The sequence below is a fragment of the Martes martes genome (genome assembly GCF_963455335.1).
Source record: "Martes martes genome assembly, chromosome: 3".
NCBI classification, from domain to species: domain Eukaryota; kingdom Metazoa; phylum Chordata; class Mammalia; order Carnivora; family Mustelidae; genus Martes; species Martes martes.
In genome coordinates this window covers 80,675,232-80,697,555 of record NC_137890.1, presented here as the reverse complement: position 1 = coordinate 80,697,555, position 22,324 = coordinate 80,675,232, and the positions used below count along the sequence as shown (strand labels likewise).

Here is a 22,324-nt window from a genome sequence, read left to right as displayed (position 1 = left end):
GGCTTAGATCCCAGGATCTGGGATCACCACCTGAGCCAAAGACAGATGCTTAACTACTGAGCCACTCAGGTGCCCCTTCCTTGTGATTTTCTTAACATCTTTTCTCTAGCTTACTTTAAGAACCCAGTATTTAATACAGGTAACATGCAAAATATGTGTTGCCTATTAGTGTCATCAATAAATAAGTTTGAGAGGAGTCAAAGTTATAGATGGATTTTCAACTCCATGGGAGTGTTCAGCACCCCTAACCTCTGCATCTTTCAAGGGTCAACTGTAGTCCTTGTTTTTAGGTATATGCTGACGTATTTATTGGTGAAATGACACAAATGCCTGGGATTTGTTTCAAATTAATCCACAGAAGGAAACATAAATGAAACTAGATTAGCCCCATGTTAGTAACAGTTGAAACTGGGGGTAGGAGGGGTACATAAGTTTTCATTATACTATTTTCTCAACTTTGATATGATTTGAAACTAAAGAATATAGATGGGAAGAAAGGAAGTACAGACAGAATACAGACAATTTCATCAAGGTCTGAAGGAAAATGTGGCAGTTACTAGAAGAAGAAATGAGGTCAAGGGGGTATTTTTATGAGGTTGGGAGAAACAGCCACATTTACACACTGTGAGGCTGATTCCCTGCAGACCACGCAGCACTTTGGTCTGAGGCTCCTGCACCTCGTTCCACTGCTTGGGTCGTCCTAAGGCTTGATATTACTGAAGAAAAGGCCAAGCAGATGGAAAATCCTTGGAATTGGAGGTATCAGAGCAGAGGCAGGTAATCACTTGTCATCAAATATTGGGTAGGTGATTGGACTATGCTCCATTTTTCTCTCAATCTTGAGAAATATTCCAGTGCCACTTGGAATAAAAAAGTGAGTTGCACCTGATCCACAGATTGCCCTGGTACTCTTCGTACAATTCAAAGACCAATCAACAACACTCTCTAGGGTTCCTCTGAATTGGAAGCTTTTCAAAATGTGATCCAGAGGTCAGGAGAAACATAGTCCCCATTTCAGAGGAGCTGAGAGGGTTGTGTGGACAAAGCCAGGCATCGAGTGGTAGGAGGAACTCTTCCTGGAGCACACACACGTCTTGCTGGTTCTTCACCCAGATCATCTGTCAGAATTATTTTTCAGAAATATATCCCTCAAGGATAAAAAGCAAGCTTGCTTACCTCTTACTATAAAAACAGTGGTTTCCCCAAGCTCTATGTTCTTGTCCTGGATGCACACGGAATCTGCAGGTTTCTACCCGGAACCTTCACATATCCCCATGGGACTCAGGGCAAAAGGAAAAATACTAATAGGATGCTCATGCTGTCTGCTCTGCTATGATTAAGAACGTTCTCTGTCTCTGACCCATGAGTCTCATGTCCTCTGCCACCATTCAGGAAATAGTAACAAACTAAATTATTAGCAAGCAGACAGAACATTCAGCAAGACAGGCTTGCCTCAGGTGTGGTGTTATTTCATTGTAGTAACTATGCACTGCTTTGAGGAAGGGATGGTGGTGGCTAGAATAGCAGTCAAAGGATGGGCTCCAAGAACTATTATCCCCACTCCGTCTCCCCTCTCCCAACCTCTCCTAATTCAGCTAATCTATCCTTCAGGCTCTGAGTATAGAAAGCACTCCACACAGTTACAATGCCCCCTCTTCTGTCAGGCTTGGGCCCAAGCAACTGAAGGGAAGAGCTTGGCATGCCTCCTATTGACCTGAAAATCCTGCTAATGCCACAGAAGTGCTATCCAAGCTTCAAAGCTCTCACACAATGCTCACTTGAGCTAAGCCTATAATACATACAAGGGGTTACTGAGAGGGGCCATTATCCTGTTACAAGGTATCTTATGTAAAGCTATTAGTTGGAAAAACAGTGAAAACAACTAAAACACCTCTACTCAACTTCGGGAAAGGGAGCAGGATTATACAGAATGTTTTACTCCATATTCTTCTGCAATATTAAAATCGTTTATGATTAATATAAAACTTACATATTACATATATAATGTACATGTTATATATAATTTATATATAAATGCATATATAATGTACATGCATGTACATGTGTTACATATTACATATAATATATAACATATATTATATATAATATACATATATTATATATTTGTATATATTTATAAAATAATAAATAAATAATAAATATTTAAGTATTTATATAATAGATATTTTATATTTATTATATATATAATTACATGTAAAATTTTTTATTAAACTCTCAATGCTCTAGACCTAGCACTGTGCAATATGGTAGGCTCTGGCCACATGCTGCTACTTAAATTAATTAAAATTAATGAATTTCAAAAATCAGTTCATCAATAGTACTAGACATGGATCAAGTACTCAATAGTCACATGTGATAGTGGCTACCAACCTGAACAGCAAGGGCATATACAGAGTATTTCCCTCTTTGCAGAAAGTTCTATTGACAAAGCTCTTCTAGCCTCTGTGAGGAAAAATACCCTACAGACCACAAGCCAGAGTTTGAAAGAGACAGCCCCTGCCTGAAGACTTCTTTCTCTTCCTCAAACACCCACTCACCCCTCCACACACACTCCAGAGCTGCAAGCCACTGCATTAAAAGGCCAATTAACATTCGTGCAAGTCATCCCAAATGACCAGTTATTGACTCCAAATGTTCTTCTCCCCACTGCCAGTACCATCATGTTTGACATATATGGTGACTGATTTAACCATGAAAGGAGCCCAGCGTACAGCCCAACTCTAGAATGGATACTTTCCCAGCAGGGCTTAGAGTGGTGTGTCCACTCTATGATCACCATTACATAATGTACATAGGATTTCCGTACTTTGCTGTATGTATAATAAAATGCATAGAAATATTTTTCAAAAAGACTCTTCTTTTCCTTCCCACTCTGTGGTTTCAGAAATTACCACATTCCTCCAAAATGACTCATCACCTCTCTCCATGAAAAAGCTTTTGCCCATAGGCTGGTCAGGCACGACAGCATGTCAAGCCGACTCCCTTGGGGGCGAGAGCTCCATGGGGCCTCCAAAGCAGCCTTAGCAGCAGACCCCTCCGTCAGGAAGTCCCCCCACATCCTGTGTCCACCACACAATGAAACAAAGAGGATGGGCACAAAAGAAAAGGCCCTTAAGAGCCAGGCACGGGTAAGGCTCACATGCCATACAAGACAGAATGGTGAGAGGCTTCAGCTGGCCTTGTTATCAAAGCCCAAAGTACTGTGGCTGCTGTTACAGAAAAGACTTTCCACAAAGGAGAACACAATAGAGTCATCTCATTAAGTAAACCTCCTCCCACAACTTGACTTGCCTTTTCAAAATGTGTGTAAGTGCCTCTCAAATGAGCCCATGCTATAAGGGGAGGCACAACAAGGGGGGAGAAGGAAGCTCTCTCTTTCCTGATTCACCAAGGTCACATCATTGCTTAAACCTTCATTGTCCAGCACAGCAGCCATTTCACAGCCATTTCACAGCCACATGGCACTGCTCGGCACTTGAAGAGTGACCACCCCCAACTATGCAACTATGCTGCAATCATATAGAAGTCAGTCACATGTCCGAGAGAGCTGTAGTCCTTCGCCTACAAATGCAGTTGGGGGTGGGGTAGCATTCACTCTAGAGCAGTTTTCAGCCTTTCAAAGACATTTTTATAATAATCCAAGCCATTATCGTCCTCATGTTTGAATACTGATTGCCAAATAAATTAACTGATCTTAATAACATTGTTAATGACCAAAAAAATCAACATAAGACAAATGTCCAAAAAGAAATAATATTTAAAACATATAAATATACAAAAATTCCTATAAACCCAGAAATAAAAGATGAATACACCAAACACAAGAGGGGGGGACCTCTATAAAGTATGTGAGCAAACTAACTTGAAAATACACTCTACTGCTTTAGTCTAATAATAGCAAATAAAATATATATCCAAAAGGCAAGATTTTTAAAAACTGACAATGTTTAGTGTTGGCAAAGTTATGGGCAAACAGGCACTTACAAACCATTGTGGGGACTAAAAGAGGTGCAAAGTAGCTGGAGGAAGTCTCATAGCCTGTATCAAAATTAAGAATTTCTAATATTTGACCTGGGAATTTTACTTCCAGAACTGATCTTAGGTTAGGTTAACCTGGGCAACACACAGACAATCATTTACAGTAGAATTTATATTAGCAGAAAAGTAAAAACTAACCCTATAACATAAAGCATTAATTAAATAAATTATATACAGATAAAGCAAATAGAGCAAATTTTTAATAATTAGTGACTAGCAAAGTAGTATGTGGGTATTCTTTTTTCCATAATTTCTACTTTTCTGTGTATTTGAGAATTGTTATAAAAATTTGGGGATTTTTCATAGATAGATTTGATGAAGTTCAGGAATGTTCCCTCTATCCCTATACTTTGAAGCGTTTTAATCAGGAACGGATGCTGGATTTTGTCAAAAGCTTTTTCTGCATCAATGGAGAGGATCATGTGGTTCTTCTCTCTTCTCTTATTGATTTGTTCTATCACATTGATTGATTTGCGAATGTTGAACCATCCTTGTAACCCAGGGATGAATCCTACCTGGTCATGGTGGATAATCTTTTTAATGTGCTGTTGGATCCTGTTTGCTAGGATCTTGTTGAGAATCTTAGCATCCATATTCATCAGTGATATCGGTCTGAAATTCTCCTTTTTGGTAGGGTCTTTGCCTGGTTTGGGGATCAGGGTGATGGTGGCTTCATAAAAAGAGTCTGGAAGTTTTCCTTCTGCTTCAATTTTTTGAAACAGCTTCAGGAGAATAGGTATTATTTCTTCTTTGAAAGTTTGATAGAATTCCCCAGGGAATCCGTCAGGTCCTGGGCTCTTGTTTTTTGGGAGGTTTTTGATCACTGCTTCAATCTCGTTACTAGATATCGGTCTATTCAGGTTGTCAATTTCTTCCTGGTTCAATTTTGGGAGTTTATAGTTTTCCAGGAATGCATCCATTTCATCTAGGTTGCTTAGCTTATTGGCATATAACTGTTGATAATAGCTTCTGATGATTGTTTCTACTTCCTTGGTGTTAGTTGTGATCTCTCCCTTTTCATTCATAATTTTATTAATTTGGGCTTTCTCTCTTTTCTTTTGGATTAGTGTGGCCAATGGTTTATCGATCTTATTGATTCTTTCAAAAAACCAGCTTCTAGTTTCGTTGATACGTTCTACTGTATCTCTGGTTTCTACCTCGTTGATCTCTGCTCTAATCTTGATTATTTCCCTTCTTACGTGTGGAGTTGGTTTGATTTGTTGTTGATTCTCCAGTTCTTTAAGGTGTAGAGACAGCTGGTGTATTCTGGATTTTTCAATTTTTTTGAGGGAGGCTTGGATGGCTATGAATTTCCCCCTTAGGACCGCCTTTGCTGTATCCCATAGGTTTTGGAGTGAAGTGTCTTCGTTCTCATTGGTTTCCATAAATTGTTTAAGTTCTTCTTTGATCTCCCACAGCAAATATCATCCTCAATGGGAAAAAGCTTGCAGCCTTCCCATTGAGATCAGGAACACGACAAGGATGCCCACTCTCACCACTCTTGTTCAACATAGTATTAGAAGTCCTAGCAACAGCAATCAGACAACAAAGAGAAATAAAAGGTATCCAAATTGGCAAGGAAGAAGTCAAACTCTCTCTCTTCGCAGATGACATGATTCTTTATATGGAAAACCCAAAAGACTCCACCTCCAAACTACTAGAACTCATACAGCAATTCAGTAATGTAGCAGGATACAAAGTCAATGTCCAGAAATCAGTGGCTTTCTTATACACTAACAATGAAAATTCAGAAAGGCAAATTAGAGAATCGATTCCATTTACTATAGCACCAAAAACCATAAGATACCTCGGAATAAACCTAACCAAAGAGGTTAAAGATCTGTACTCGAGGAACTACAGAACACTCCTAAAAGAAATTGAAGAAGACACAAAAAGATGGAAGACCATTCCATGCTCTTGGATGGGAAGAATAAACATCGTTAAAATGTCTATACTGCCCAGAGCAATCTATACTTTTAATGCCATTCCAATCAAAATTCCACCAGTATTTTTCAAAGAGCTGGAGCAAATAATACTAAAATTTGTATGGAATCAGAAGAGACCCCGAATTGCTAAGGAAATGTTGAAAAACAAAAATAAAACTGGTGGCATCACGTTACCTGATTTCAAGCTTTACTACAAAGCTGTGATCACCAAGACAGCATGGTACTGGCATAAAAACAGACACATGGACCAGTGGAACAGAGTAGAGAGCCCAGATATGGACCCTCAACTCTATGGTCAAATAATCTTTGACAAAACAGGAAAAAATATCCAGTGGAAAAAAGACAGTCTCTTCAATAAATGGTGCTGGGAAAACTGGACAGCTATATGTAGAAGAATGAAACTTGACCATTCTCTTACACCGTACACAAAGATAAACTCGAAATGGATAAAAGACCTCAACGTGAGACAGGAATCCATCAGAATCCTCGAGGAGAACATAGGGAGTAACCTCTTTGATATCAGCCATAGCAACTTCTTTCAAGATATGTCTCCAAAGGTGAAGGAAATAAAGGCAAAGATGAACTTCTGGGACTTCATCAAGATAAAAAGCTTCTGCACAGCAAAAGAAACAGTCATCAAAACAAAGAGGCAACCCACGGAATGGGAGAAGATATTTGCAAATGACAGTACAGATAAAAGGTTGATATCCAGGATCTATAAAGAACTCCTCAAACTCAACACACACAAAACAGATAATCATATTAAAAAATGGGCAGAAGATATGAACAGACACTTCTCCAATGAAGACATACAAATGGCTACCAGACACATGAAAAAATGTTCATCATCACTAGCCATCAGGGAGATTCAAATCAAAACCACATTGAGATACCACCTTACACCAGTTAGAATGGCCAAAATTAGCAAGACAGGAAACAACGTGTGTTGGAGAGGATGTGGAGAAAGGGGAACCCTCTTACACTGTTGGTGGGAATGCAAACTGGTGCAGCCACTTTGGAGAACAGTGTGGAGATTCCTCAGGAAATTAAAAATAGAGCTTCCCTATGACCCTGCAATTGCACTGCTGGGTATTTACCCCAAAGATACAGATGTAGTGAAAAGAAGGGCCATCTGTACCCCAATGTTTATAGCAGCAATGGCCACGGTCGCCAAACTGTGGAAAGAACCAAGATGCCCTTCAACGGATGAATGGATAAGGAAGATGTGGTCCATATACACTATGGAGTATTATGCCTCCATCAGAAAGGACGAATACCCAACTTTTGTAGCAACATGGACAGGACTGGAAGAGATTATGCTGAGTGAAATAAGTCAAACAGAGAAAGTCAAGTATCATATGGTTTCACTTATTGGTGGAGCATATCAAATAATATAGAGGACAAGGGTAGATGGAGAGGAGAAGGGAGTTGAGGGAAATTGGAAGGGGAGGTGAAACATGAGAGACTATGGACTCTGAAAAACAACCTGAGGGTTTTGAAGGGGCGGGGTGGGAGGGTGGGGGAACCAGGTGGTGGGTATTAGGGAGGGCACAGATTGCATGGAGCACTGGGTGTGGTGAAAAAACAATGAATACTGTTACGCTGAACATAAATAAAAAATTTAAAAAAAAAAAAAAAAAAAAAAAAAAAAAAAAAAAAAAAAAAAAAAAAAAAAGAAGTCAGCAAACCTTAAAAAAAAAAAAAAAAAAAAAAAAAAAAAAAAAAAATTTGGGGAGAAATTAGTTATGTTCCATATAACAGGCATTAATGACAAAGCTGATTTCTTCTTCTTATAATAGTTTCAAAGCCTGTATTGCCCATAGTCCTCTAGAGGAGGAACCAAGAGCAAAAAGCCAACTGCTGGGAAGCTGTTGGCATCCCTTTCCCCTCACACATGCTCAGCCATTCATGAATGGATATGACACGGACATCTGACCCAAAGCACCAGCCAACTGTCTTACCAGTACCCTGCTATACCTGTAGTCTGGCTTGCACAGAGGGGCCAAGCCAATCAGATTTCCTCTCCTGTAAATTGGACCTAAAATGTGGAAACTCTAAGTCAGTAATAGGCACTGGAGTTGAAAGATTATAATGCTGGGGTTGGCAGCAATGTGCAAGAAAAAGAAGCAAAGGAGAGAGGAAAAGTGAGCAAGTACAAGTAGGGGGAATCTATAGCACAGACTAATATAACCAGGTACAAAGATCAGACAGCACAACCCCAGAATAAATGTTCTGTCAGCTTTCTTGTTCCCAGTACTACTTTACCTTGGGCCCAAATACAATTAGCTTCCTGCCCTTAGGCCAGTGACATTTTATTAACTTTTTCTGAACCGCTAGATACCTGGGGACCATATAATGGGTCCCTACCATTCTAACTATTCTCATATGCTTTAAAGCTTCTAAATTCATAAATCTGAATTAGTACTTCAAAAAACCTCTGCAGGTAAAGGGGCACCTGGGTGGCTTAGTTGGTTAAGTGCCTGCCTTCAGCTCAGGTCATGATGCCAGGGTCCTGGGATCGAGCCCCCATCGAGCCCCATGTTGAGCCCCATGTCGAGTCAGCGCTGGGTTCCCTGCTTAGCAGGGAGTCTGCTTGTCCCTCTCCCTCAGCTGTCCCCCTCCCCCTTCTGGTGTTCTCTCTCATGCTCTCTCTCTCTCCCTCTCTCTCAAATAAATAAAATCTTTAAAAAAAAAAAAAAAACTACTGCAGGTGAACATTATTCTGTTACATAGCAGCAAAGCAGCAGGGGAGAAAAGTTAAGTAATAAAATTGATTCAATTCTGGGGTGCCTGGGTGGCTCAGTCAGTTCAGCATCTGGCTTCTGCTCAGGTCATGATCTCAGGGTCCTGGGATCCAGCCCCACAGCTGGCTCTCCACCCAGTGGTGAGTCTGTCCCTCCCCCAGCTCATACTCTGTCTCTCCCTCAAATGAATAAAATCTTTTTAAAAAATTGTTTCAGTTCTAATTTTTTTTAAAGATTTTATTTATTTATTTGACAGATAGAGATCACAAGTAGGCAGAGAGGCAGGCAGAGAGAGAGGGAGAGAAGCAGGCTCCCTGCTGAGCAGAGAGCCCAATACAGGGCTCAATCCCAGACCCTGGGATCATGACCTGAGCTGAAGGCAGAGGTTTTAACCCACTGAGCCACCCAGACGCCCCTCAATTCTAATTTTATCATTAATGGCATTTAGCTTTGAAAAAAATCCACACTAGATACTTTTTAAAGTATCTTTCCATTCTATGGTTACTTATTTATTGAGCAAAAGATGAAGTAAAACTGTTTCTACATTATTATTCTAAGTTGGCTATGAAATATTTGTCAGTAAGAGCTATTAAATATTTCCTAGGAAGGGCACATTTAGTGTTTGAGCTGAAGCAACTAGAGCATGGTAGGGTTTGCTCTCTGTGTGTCTGTGTATATAGCCATATGCCTATGGGTTTTAATGCAAAAATTAGCAGGATAATACCTAGGGTAGCACTCTGAAAAAAATTCATGCCTCAGAAAGTTTCTTATAAAAAATGTACATAAGTCATCCCAAAGTAAAATTTTGGAATTAAAAAGTTAAGACTAGCTTAAGGGATGCATTACCTGAAATAAAATAACATTCTACTAGACAAGGTTCAAGATGGCAACTTATAAGGTCCTTAATTCGCCTCTTCCCAGGAACACAACAAATCTACAGCTACACACTGAACAATTTCCTCTGAAAAGGACCCAAAAGCCAGCTGAATAGCTCCTCCACAACAAAAAATAGAAGGGCCACACTGAGTGGAATAGGAGAGACACAGTCTCATAAGAAACCCCACCCAAACCTCATCATAATACAAATCTTGTTCCCAAGGACCAAAGGATTTATGCTCCCACATCAGGCAACCGAATCCTACAGAACTACACTAGAGAGACAAGCTCCCCCCCTCCAAGTGCTTGGCCTCAAACACCAGTGGGCTTACTTCCAGGAGAACCATAGGGTTATATGGAATGAAAAATCCACTCTTAAAGGGCTCGTGCACAGACCCACAGACCCTGGGACCCAGCAAAAAAGCAAGAGTTATAAAGGCACCCAGCATATGCAAAGGAGACTCACCTATTAGTTGTAAAGCATCTGAGGAAAGGCAGGAAAATGTTGGGACTCTCTCTGAAGACAGAGGCATCAATGGGTGCCATTTTTGTGTCCTCCTTTTTATTTTATTTCTTTTCAGTGTTCCAGCATTCATTGTTTATGCACCACACCCAGTGCTTCATGCAATGCGTGCCCTCCATACCCACCACCAGGCTCACCCAACCACCCACCCCCCGCTCCAAAACCCTCAGTTTGTTTCTCAGAGTCCACAGTCTCTCATGGTTTGTCTCCCCCTCCAATTTCCCCCAATTCACTTCTCCTCTCCATCTCCCAATGTCCTCCGTGTTATTCCTTACGCTCCACAAGTAAGTGAAACCATATGATAACTGACTCTCTCTGCTTGACTTATTTCACTCAGCATAATCTATTCCAGTGTGTTCTCCTTCTGTCTTGTTGGTGCCAACTTTGGCAAGCACCATTTCTGTATACCCCTCCCCCAGCCTACTATCTCAGGTAGGAATGCTGTGCCCCCACCTCCACAGGATACTGCTGGGCCTGCCTTGCCAAAGCCAGCAGGCACACACGGCCCACCCAGGAGACGGCCCTGGCTCTGGTGGCCAGAGGGGATTGTGTTTCTGGGCCCCATGTGTCTGAAACAATCAGAGAGACACTTCCTGGCAGGCTACCATTCCCAGGGCTCTATGCAACAGAAGGCAGAAACACATGTGAAAAGGCCTATTTTCTTGTTCTAGAGCTTCAGCCTGAAAGGCAGGCTATTATTATGACCTATCAATAATTACTTTAAATGTAAATGAACTAAGTTCTCGGATCAAAAGAGTAGCTGAACAGATAGTAGGATAAGACCCATCTATATACTGTCTACAACAGTCTCACTTCAGATGTAAGGACACATACAGACTGAAAGTGGGAAGAAAAGATATTCCATGCAAACAAAAACCAAAGCTGGGTAGCTATACTTATATCTGACAAAAGAGACTTTAAAACAAATACTGTAATAGAAGACAAAGAAAGGCATTACATAATGATAAAGGGGTCAACCCAACAAGGGGATATAACATTTTTAAGTATTTATGCACCCAACATAGAAGCACCTAAATATATAAAGCAAATATTAATAGACCTAAAAGCAGAAATTGACAGCAATAATACAATAATAGAAGGAGGCTTTAACATCCCACTTACATCAAGGGATAAATAATCCAAACAAAAAGTCATTAATTCGACTATTGGGTATTTACTCAGGGAAAATGCTAATTCTTAAAGATACATGAACCCCTATGTTTATTGCAGCATTATTTACAATAGCCAAGACATGCAAGCAACCTAAGTGTCCATCGACAGATAAATGGATAAGGAAAATGTAGTACACACACACATGCACACACACACAGAGGAATATTACAGTCATAAAAATGCATGAGATCATGCCATTTGAGACATGGATGTACCTACAGGGTATTACACTAAGTGAAATAAGTCAGACTGAGGAAGACAAATATCATATGATTCCACTCATTAATGGAATCTTAAAATATGAATAAACAAAAAGAATCAAAGCTATACATATACAGAACAAACTGATGGTTGCTGGGGGCAGAGGGGCAAAATGGGTGAAGGGGAGAGGGAGACAGAGGCTTCCAGTCATGAAATAAGTAAGTCATAGGAAGAAAAAGCAAAGCATAATGAATACAGTCAATGATGCTGTAATGGCACAGATGGTAACTCTACTTGTGATGAATATAGCATAATGTATAAACTTATAAAATCACTAAGTTGTACAACTGAAACTAATGTAACATTGTGTGTCAGCTATACTCAAAAAAAGTAGCTATCTCATGGAAAGAAATCAAACCTAAACACATTACTGTTCTTTAATCAATTAATTAATTAAAAATAAGTTTAGCAGAATACATATTCTTCTCTAGTACACACGGAACATTCAGAATAGATCATATGTTAGTCCAAAAAACAAGTCTCAATCAATTTAAGAACATTAAAATCATATCAAACACATTCTCCAATTTTAATGTATGAAACTAGAAATCAATATAGAGAGACAACTGGAAAAATCACAAATATGTGAAGATAACACAACATGCTACTGAACAATCAATGGGTTAAGAATAAATCAAAGGAGAAATAAGAAAAAAAAATACATGAAGACAAATTCAAAGAGAAATAAAACAGTCCAAAATCTACAGAATTCAGCAAAAGCAGTTTCAAGAGGGAGGCTTATAGTGTTACAGACCAACCTCAAGAAACAAGAAAAATTTCAAATAAACAATCTAACTCTAAACCTAAAGGAACTAGGGGAAAAAAGAACAGAAAACTCTACAAAATTAGTAGAAAGAAGGAAATAAAGACCAGGGCAGACATAAGTAAAACAGAGACTAAAAAGACAACAGAAAGGATCAATGAAATGAAGAGCTTTTCTTTGAAAAGATAAACAAATTGACAAACCTTAACCAAGCTCACCAAAAATGGGGGACAGGAGTTCTTCAAATAAATAAAATCAGAAATGAAAGAGGAATAGTTACAACTAATACCACAAGAAATATGAAGGATTATAAGAGACTACTAAAACAATTATATGCCAACAAAAAAGACAACCTAGAAGAAATGGATAAATTCCTATAAACAATCCTCTAAGAAAATCTGAATAGACTGAGTACTAGCAAGGAGATTCAATCAGCCATTAAAACCCTTCCAACAATGCAAGCTGGTGCAGCCACTCTGGAAAGCAGTATGGACGTTCCTCAAAAAGTTGAAAATAGAGCTACCCTACGACCCAGCAACTGCACTACTGGGTATTTACACTAAAGATACAGATGTAGTGATCCAAAGGGGCATGTGCACCCCAATGTTTATAGCAGCAATGTCTACAATAGCCAAACTATGGAAAGAACCTAGATGTCCATCGACAGATGAATGGATAAGAAGATGTGGTATATATATACACAATGGAATACTATGCAGCCATCAAAAGAAATGAAATCTTGCCGTTTGCAACGACGTGGATGGAACTAGAGGATATTATACTGACTGAAATAAGTCAATCAGAGAAAGACAATTATCATATGATCTCTCTGATATGAGGAATTTGAGAGTGGGGGGGCATGGGGGCTAGGGAGGGAAAAAATGAAACAAGATGGGATCAGGAGGGAGACAGAGACTCTTAATCTCAAGAAACAAACTGACGGTTGCTGGGGGGTGGGGGGTAGGGATAGGGTGGCTGGGTTATGGACATTGGGGAGGGTATGTTCTATGGTGAGTGCTGTGAAATGTGTAAGCCTGATGATTCACAGACCTGTGAATTTCCCCCAGAGCCTGGGGCAAATAATACATTATATGTTACTTAATTAATTAATTAATTTAAAATTTTTTAATTTTAATTTTTAAAAAACAACCTGATCAACCAAAGTCTAGGCCCAAACAGTTAACTGGTGAATTCTATCAAATATTCAAACAAGATTTAATACCTATCCTTCTGAAGTTTTTCCAAAAAATTGTAGAGGAGGAAATGCTTCCAAACTCATTTTACAAGGCCAGCATTACCTTGATACCAAAACCAGACAAGGACACTACCAAAAAAAGAAGAAGATAAGGGGGAGATAGAGAGAAAGAAAGAAAATTATAGGCCAATATCCCTGATGAACATAGATGCAAAAATCCTCAATAAAATATTAGCAAACTAAATTAAACAATACATTAAAAGGATCATACATCATGATCAAGTGAGATTATTCCAGGGATGCAAGAATGGTTCAATACTCACAAATCAATCAGTGTTTTACACCATATAAACAAAATAAAGGACAAAAATCATATGATCATCTCAATAGATGCAAAAAAGGCATTTGACAAAATGCAACATTCACTTATGATGAAAACTCTCAACAAAGTACAGAGGAAACATACATCAATATAGTAAAGACCAATTATGACAAATGCACAACTAACATCATACTCACCTATGAAAAATTGAAAACTTTCCTCTAAGATCAGAATGGGCAGGATAATTGAACAAGATCTTGAGTAAGATCAAGATCATTGCTCATTCTCACTACCTTTTATCAGCATAGTACTGGAAGTCCTAGCCAGAGCAATTAGGCAAGAAAAAGAAGTAAAAGACCTCCAAACTGGAAAGGAAGAAGTAAAACTCATTATTTGCAGATGACAGGATACCATACTTAGGAAACCCTAAAGAGTCCATCAAAAAAGTGTTAGAATAAATGAAGTCAGTAAAATTGCAGGATACGAAATCAATATACACATATCTGTTGCACCTACACACTAATAACTATCAGAAGAGAAGTTATTTTTTTTCTTAGAAATATCAATCATTTAAAATTTTTTTTATTTTTTATTAACATATAATGTATTATTACCCCAGGGGTACAGGTCTGTGAGTTACCAGGTTTACATACTTCACAGCAGATAAAGGGCTAGTATCCAAAATCTATAAAGAACTTATCAAACTCAACACCCAGAGAACAAATAATCCAATTAAGAAATGGGCAGAAGAAATGAACAGACATTTCTGCAAAGAAGACATCCAGATGGCCAGCCAACAGACACATGAAAAAGTACTCCACATCACTCAGTATCAGGGAAATACAAATCAAAACCACAATGAGATACCACTTCATGCCAGTCAGAATGGCTAAAATTAACAAGTCAGGAAACAACAGATGCTGGCAAGGACGTGGAGAAAGGGGAACGCTCCTACACCGTCGGTGGGAATGCAAGTTGGTGCAGCCACTCTGGAAAACAGTATGGAGGTTCCTCAAAAAGTTGAAAATAGGGGTGCCTAGGTGGCTCAGTGGGTTAAAGCCTCTGCCTTCGGCTCAGGTCATGATCCCAGGATCCTGGAATCGAGCCCCACATCGGGCTCTCTGCTCAGCAGGGAGCCTGCTTTCCCCTCTCTCTCTGCCTGCCTCTCTGCCTACTTGTGATCTCTGTCAAAAAAAAAAAACCAAAGTTGAAAATAGAGCTACCCTACGACCCAGCAATCACACTACTGGGTATTTACCCTAAACTACAAATGTAGTGATCCAAAGGGGCACGTGTACCCAAATGTTTATAGCAGCAATGTCCACAATAGCCAAACTATGGAAAGAACCTAGATGTCCATCAACAGATGAATGGATAAAGAAGATGTGATACATACACACACACACACACACACACACTGGAATACTATGCAGCCATCAAAAGAAATGAAATCTTGCCATTTGTGATGACGTGGATGGAACTAGAGGGTATTATGCTGAGCGAAATAAGTCAATCAGAGAAAGACAATTATCATATGATCTCCCTGATATGAGGAAGTTGAGAGGCAAAGTGGGGGGTTTGTGGGGTAGGAAAGGGAAAAAATGAAACAAGATAGGATCAGGAGGAAGACAAACCATAAGAGACTCTTAATCTCACAAAACAAACTGAGGGTTGCCAGCGGGAGCGGGGAGGGAAAGAGAGGGTGGTTGGGTGCTGTGAGAAGTTATTTCCTTAATCTCATTTACAACTGCAACAAAAAAGAATAAAATACCTAGGAATAAATTTAACCAAGGTGGTGAAAGACCTGTGTACTTCAGTACACTTTAATAGAACTTTAAGACAGTGATGAAAGAAATTAAAGAATACACAGACGAATGGAAAGATATTCCATGCTCATGGATTGAAAGAATTAACGTTGTTAAAATGTCCCCACTACCCAAAACAAACTACACATCCAAGGCAATCTTATCAAAAGCCCAATGGGGTTTTTCATAGAACTATAACAATAATTCTAAAAAAGCTAAAGGGATCTTGAGAAAGAAGAACAAAGCCAGAGGTATCATGCTCCCTGGTTACAAAGCTATAGTAACCGAAACACTACAGTATTGGGGGAAAAAAAAAAAAAAGACGTGCAGGTCAATAGAACAAAATAGAGTCCAGAAATAAACCCATACATATCTGATCAATTAATTTATGACAACAGAGTCAAGAATATACGATTGGGAAAGGACAGTCTCTTCAATAGCATTGGGAAAAATGGATAGCCACATGCAAAAGAATGAAAGTGGACCACTATCTCATACACAAAAATTATCTCAAAATGAATTAAAGACTTGAATTTAAGACCTTAAACTACAAAATTCCTAGAAGAAAACCTAGGTGGTAAGCTCCCTGACATAGTCTTAGCAATGTCTTTTTTTGGAGCTGAAGCCAAAGGCAAGGAAAACAAAAGCAAAAAGAAACAAGTGGGACTACATCAAACTAAAAAAGATGCTGCAGAGCAAAGGAAACCATCAAGAAAATGACAAGACACCTAACAAATGCCAGAAGACACTTGCAAATGATATATCCAATAAGGGGTGAATATCCAAAATATATAAAAATCTACAACTCAATAACAAAAAGCAACTCAATTAAAAAATGGGCAGAGGATCTAAATATACATTTTCCAAAGAAAACATACAAATGGCCAACAGACACATGAGAAGATGTTCAATATCACTATCGGGGAAATGCAAATTAAAAACACAATGAGATATCACCTCAAACCTGTCAGAATGGCTAAAATCAAAAACTCAAGAAACATCAAGTGTTGGCAAGGATGTAGAGAAAAGGGAACCTATGTTGCACTATTGGGAATATAAATTAGTGCAGCCTCTCCGGACAACTGTATGGAGATTACTCAAAAAATTAAAAATAGAAATATCATACAATCCAACTATTTCAAGGTTTGGTTATTTACCCAAAGAATACAAAAACACTAATTTGAAGAGATATATACACCCATATGTTCACTGAAGCATTACTTACAATAGCCAAGATATGAAAACAACCTAAGTGTCTACCTATGAATAAATCAGTAAAGAAGACATGGTACACACACACACACACACACACGCGCACGCGCGCATACTATTCAGCCATAAAAAAGGAAGATTTTGCCATCTGTGACAACATGGACAGAACTTGAAGGCATTATATTGAGTGAAACAAGCTGGACAAAGACAAATACTATATGATTTCACTTATATGTGGAATCTAAAAAACAAAACAAACTAAACCAATCTGAACTCTTAGAGAACTGGGGATTAGAGAATTGGGAAAGGGGGTCAGCTGTATGATGACGAATGGTAACTAGATTTGTGGTGATCACTTTGCAGTGTATACAAATACCAAATTATAATGTTGTATACCTGAAACTTATATAATGTTATATACCAATTTTACCTCAATTAAAAAAAAAAAAAAACAGGGAAAAAACCCAATATCCTAACCCCTTCACACTGTATATCAGAAAAGAAAAAAAAAAAAGCAATCTCTGTTATAAAAGCTCAAACATCAGTTTACTAGGACCAGGCATGATGGATACACAGCTGGTAATGATAGTTTGTACCCTAAGGGGAAGGCCCTGGAATCAGAACTTTTCCAGAAGGAGATGGGCCGCTGAGCTCAGTCCTAAATAAGTGTGCTCAGTGAAAAGAGAGAGCGGCACGGGAGAAAAAGCACACTTTGAGGCCCAGGAACATGACAAGGTTGGTCTTCTCCCCCCAGATTGGTTCCTATTTTAAAACAGGCTCAAGGCCTAAAATTTGGGTAAACACAATGCAGTATGTATGTGAATATAAAATTTATACTTCAGTTATTCAGAAATCTAATATTATGTGAAGGTAAGTTCCCCTGCAGACTTCTAGGGCTAAGAGATATGAAAGCTTGAGAACACCACTCAAATACAGCACCACTCAAATGCCTTCAGGAAACCCACTTTTACTCCCATTTTTTAATTACCATATTTCCCCTTTCTTCATGTTCCCAGAGCCAAGAGGATTGTCTCTTCTTTTTTAATTCTTCAAACACTCCTATTCTGTCAAGCCCACCAGTCTGAAGGGACTTGCCTTGGATGCTCATAGGAAAGCTAAGTGGCCATGATGAAGGGTGTCCTTTATGGGGGCACCTGGGTGTCTCAGTCGTGATCTTGGGGTCCTGGAATTGAGCCCTGAGTAGGGTTCCTTGCTCTGCAGGGAGCCTTCCACTTACCCTGCTCATGTTTTCTCCCTCTCTCAAATATGTAAATAATACCTTTAAAGAAAAAAGAGTGTTCTTTATGAAAAGAATCAATGGAAAAGAATTAAATAGAGACTGTATTTCTAGCAAGTACTTTTATGAGGGAATCTGATAATTACTAGGAAAAGATGGAAAATCAATGGTCCAATATGTCCCTGAAATTGAATACGTATATTTGGTCTGTTGAAATCCAAAAATGAAACTCAACCAGGTTTTAGGGAATTAATTTACACTCCCCATTCCCATTTTGTAAACCGATGTTCCTTGGAATCACCCATGAGGCCAGAAGAGAGAGAGAGAGAGAGACAGAGAGAAAGGGGAGGTGTGAAGAGCGGGAAGACAGAGGAAAAGTGAGTAAGGGGAGGGCGGGGGCGGAGAACAGAGAGGAAAGGGAGAGGAATGAAGGGAAGGAAAGCAGCACTACTCCAGAAGCAGAGACAGGTGTTTTCTGAGGTGCTGAGGGTACGGGATAGACAGGAAGGGCTTTCTATCCTGTGTCAGTTCCTGCAGTCATTAAAGTTTGCCAGCCCTCGTCTAATTCCTTATCAACCTCCCTCAAGGGAATCAGAAATAAACTGACTCACTAATCCCAGTACCCTCTTGAAACACTGTTCTCCTCATGAAAGAACCAGAGCCAGACAGGCACAGTCAATTCCAAACTCTACCTAACAGTTATTAGGTGAAAGCAGAATAACACTCCAACTCATGGTGTGAGATACACAAAACACCAACCCTCGACCCTGGACAACTGAAATGCAAGTCAAGCGTAGTCACTGTGCCCAATACAAAGTACACTTTTAAAATACACTTTTATATTCCTTCACCAGGCAGCCACACACATCCACATGCCTGTAAAGGTCAAAGGCTCAGTTAATTGCACTGTTCTGTGACCAAAAGGAAGCTGACAAAAGCACCCTGATTCCTTTTTTCAGTAGGTTCTAAAGGAAAAATCCTGACACTGGAATTGTCGCCGGTGGGCAGGTCAGGCAGGCCAACACCTCAGTGTCATAAAGAGACACAAAGCCACCCCCAAAAAGGTGCTTCTAACTAAAATAGCAAGTATTATGTCTGTAGATTGCTATGATAGCCTATCAGTGCAAAGGTATGCATAAATACCTTTTTTTTTTTTCTTTAATGAAAATGGCAGAAGTTATAAAAGACCAGGTGGGGGAACAAACCAGAAAAATTTGGACAGAATTTAGGCTACTAAACCGACACACGCTAGCAAACTCTGAGCTCCAGCATTCCCCTCCGGAAGCGGTACTTTCTCCACGAATCAGGAATGAATTAGGATTGCCCCCGTGTGTCTTCTAAGTACCTGTTGCCGCCCAGAGACACCCCTGGGGACAAGAACATACACATCCTCACGCCCTGCAGGCAGCCCTGTCCATGGATTGCCAACGGACCCTCATTACTGGCTTAATCCCATCGCGGCCACTTACAGTGACCAGGGGCAAACTGCTTAATCTGTTTTCTCACCCATAAAGTGGGAATAGTTAAGAATACGGTTCTGCAGAATCTTTGCCAGACTTCTTTCACCCAACGCCCAGCACGTCTTTTGTATTTGCTGGTAGGCCCGGCATCACTCAACTAATTGCACAAACCGCATTTCCACCGCAGCCCGCGCTGTCGGCTTTTGAACCTTGCTGGTAAGACAGCACGAAGTGAAACAAAACCGCACTCTACAGCGTGCTTCAACCTGCAAAGCCACGCCGCCACCGGGCGCTCCTAAAGCCTGGCCACTTTCACAGAGGGCTGCAAGGGCACACGGAACCCTCGAGGGTTGAAGGCTGGCGTTCCACCATGCCGTTTCCAGCTCTGAAAACTGACAGCGACCTGGGCGCCCAAGCCGAGGCGGCGACACACGGGCCCCACGTTCCGGCGCACCATGGGCCTGAGTCTCCTCCAGCGCCGTGGCAAGAGTGCGGCGGGTCGGTGGGTCGGGGCCGTTTACCTGCCAATGATCGCCACCTCGCCGGCCGCTGGGGACGCCATGGCCCGACGCCAAGCTGGCCCGGGACCGCACCGCAAGTGCGAAGAGCTGTGGGCGACAGGGCTCTCGGGCGCAGCGCGCGGCGCCAGAACCCCGCGCGGGGCGGGGCGTGACCCGTGCCTATTGGCTTGGCACCCGAGCCGGGGCGGGCGCGCGGGCCCGGATAGGCTCCGGGAAGGCCGGGTTGGGGGGGGCGGGCCCGCCGCCTCAGTCCCCATTGGGTGCGTGGCAGGCGGAGCCTCCACCCGGACACCTAGGCACGGAATCGCAGCAAAGGGAAGCAGGCGGGGTTGACCCGGGGGAGGACCTCCTGGGGGGAAAGCTGGATGGAAAGCGCGAAGACCCAACCCTTCAGACTCCAGCAATTCATTTTTTCATATTTTAGTTTCCAGCTGTGCACCCTAAAATCAGGCCGGCACAAGGCTTGACCGCTAAAGGACCCCAAAGAAACTAGCAGTAGAATTTCCTCTTTGAAAATATTAGCACCTCTTCAATACATACCAGTTCGGGTCTTTATACTGAGGGCGGTTATTGCTGAGTTTACGCTCATAATTCGTTTCTAGAAAGATCCTCGCTGCCATCCTCCACAGATGAGAACTGAGACCCAAGAACTTTGGGAAAGCAGGAAAGCTCTAAATGTATGTATCTGTGAAACTGGAAGACATGTTTGGTCCCACTATACTGTGCTAAGGGGACTGTGAGGAATGGGAATTATTTGAACTGCACTTCCTTCTTCCAGAGGCTGAGTAGGTTTATGTATGACAGAAAGGAAATACCAAGAGCAAATAAACAGACCAAGGGGAAAGAGCATCATACATCTCATGACAGTTTGTGTCCACACAGCACAAGCTGAAGGGAAATACCACAGTCATCCAATTCATGAGGATTAGAGAGTGCCCAAGCTGAAAACACGAGTATCACTAACCTACTCAGATGACAAATGGAGCTCTTCCTTTATTTGTTTTTTCCAGTCAGAACATGGAAGGAGGATTGTCAGAGGGAGGGGTAGGCTTTAAAAAACAATTTCACAAAGTTTCAATAGACATCTGAAACAAAGAGCTCAACTCACTCAAGATAAATGAAAAGTAATACAAAATAGATAACTCATCTTTCACCCACCAAAATAGCTAAAATTACAAAGATTGATAAAATAGCCATATTGGGAATGAAGTGTTTCAGACATACAACCCCTTAATACACAAGTGAAGGCAGGCTTATATTGGCACATTCTCCTTTGTGGAGAAAAAGTGCTATTGAAAGAGGAGCCATGAGTCCTGGGCATTCCTGCACTTTCTTGCTGAGTAGAGCAGACTGCAAGACTTATCCATCTCCTGATGCTAAGCAGTTTCTGTAGCTATGCACCCAGGAAGCTAAATAGATCAAGGCTACTACAAAGTGAGTACCCTGTAACTGGTCCCTTCTGGGGTAGAAGGGGACTGGCTTGTTCGCTGCTCACTACAGTGTCAGCTCTAAGCTAAACAAGTGCCAGTCCCTTGGCCCCTTGCAAATGCTCAGTCATCTGGCCCTCTGTGTAACCCTGTGGGAATTGGGGCTCCAAGAACTCAGGTAAATATGCTCACACTCTGGTCATTGCTTTTGCTGTGAGTAATATGGTCTTTCATCTCTAATCCAGGAGTCTCGTGTCTCGTGTCAGCTTCCATAAAACTGCAGCAAGCTAATTCATTAGTTTGTAATGAGATGAAAATCTCAGACCCCTCACAGTTCTTGACATACCAAAATTTTAAAAGTATGTACTTTAGATTTGCAATTCCAGTCCTAGAGATCCGTTATATAGAAATACAAGTGCACATGAAGATAGACAAAATGGCTTATTTCAGCATAGAAATAAAATAGAATAAAAATATTAAAATATATAGAATCTTAATATAGTGTTAAAATAGACATCGAAATCATGATAACTATCTATCAATAAGAAACAGTTTTAAAGATTATGGTACAGAGAGCTTCTGCTTCTGGTCCAGATGGAATAATAGAAACCAGACTTACAGTCCTGCCTTAAGCAGAACACCACCACCCCCCAAATATGGGAAAAAATGGCCTCAGATATTATAGAAGAGGGAGTCTGGGATTGTGATCCCATCCATAAATATACACAGTCTACTGATTTTCAACAAAGGTATAGAGGCAACTCAATGGCGAAGGATAATCTTTTCAACAAATGATGCTG

At 40.5% G+C, this 22,324-nt stretch overlaps 1 protein-coding gene across 2 annotated transcripts in view; it reads right to left on the bottom strand.

The window, feature by feature from the left end:
• CRYL1 (crystallin lambda 1) overlaps positions 1–20,232 on the bottom strand; it is a 153,373-nt gene extending 133,141 nt beyond the window's left edge. Inside the window, exon 1 of one of the 2 annotated variants that reach the window (XM_080799160.1) lies at positions 20,098–20,232. In XM_080799160.1, coding sequence (XP_080655286.1) covers positions 20,098–20,138 — 41 coding nt within the window. In that variant the 5' untranslated portion in view covers positions 20,139–20,232. The remainder of the gene's footprint in view (positions 1–20,097) is intronic. The other variant, XM_080799161.1, reaches the window with a different exon arrangement.
• Positions 20,233–22,324: the final 2,092 nt, after the last annotated feature.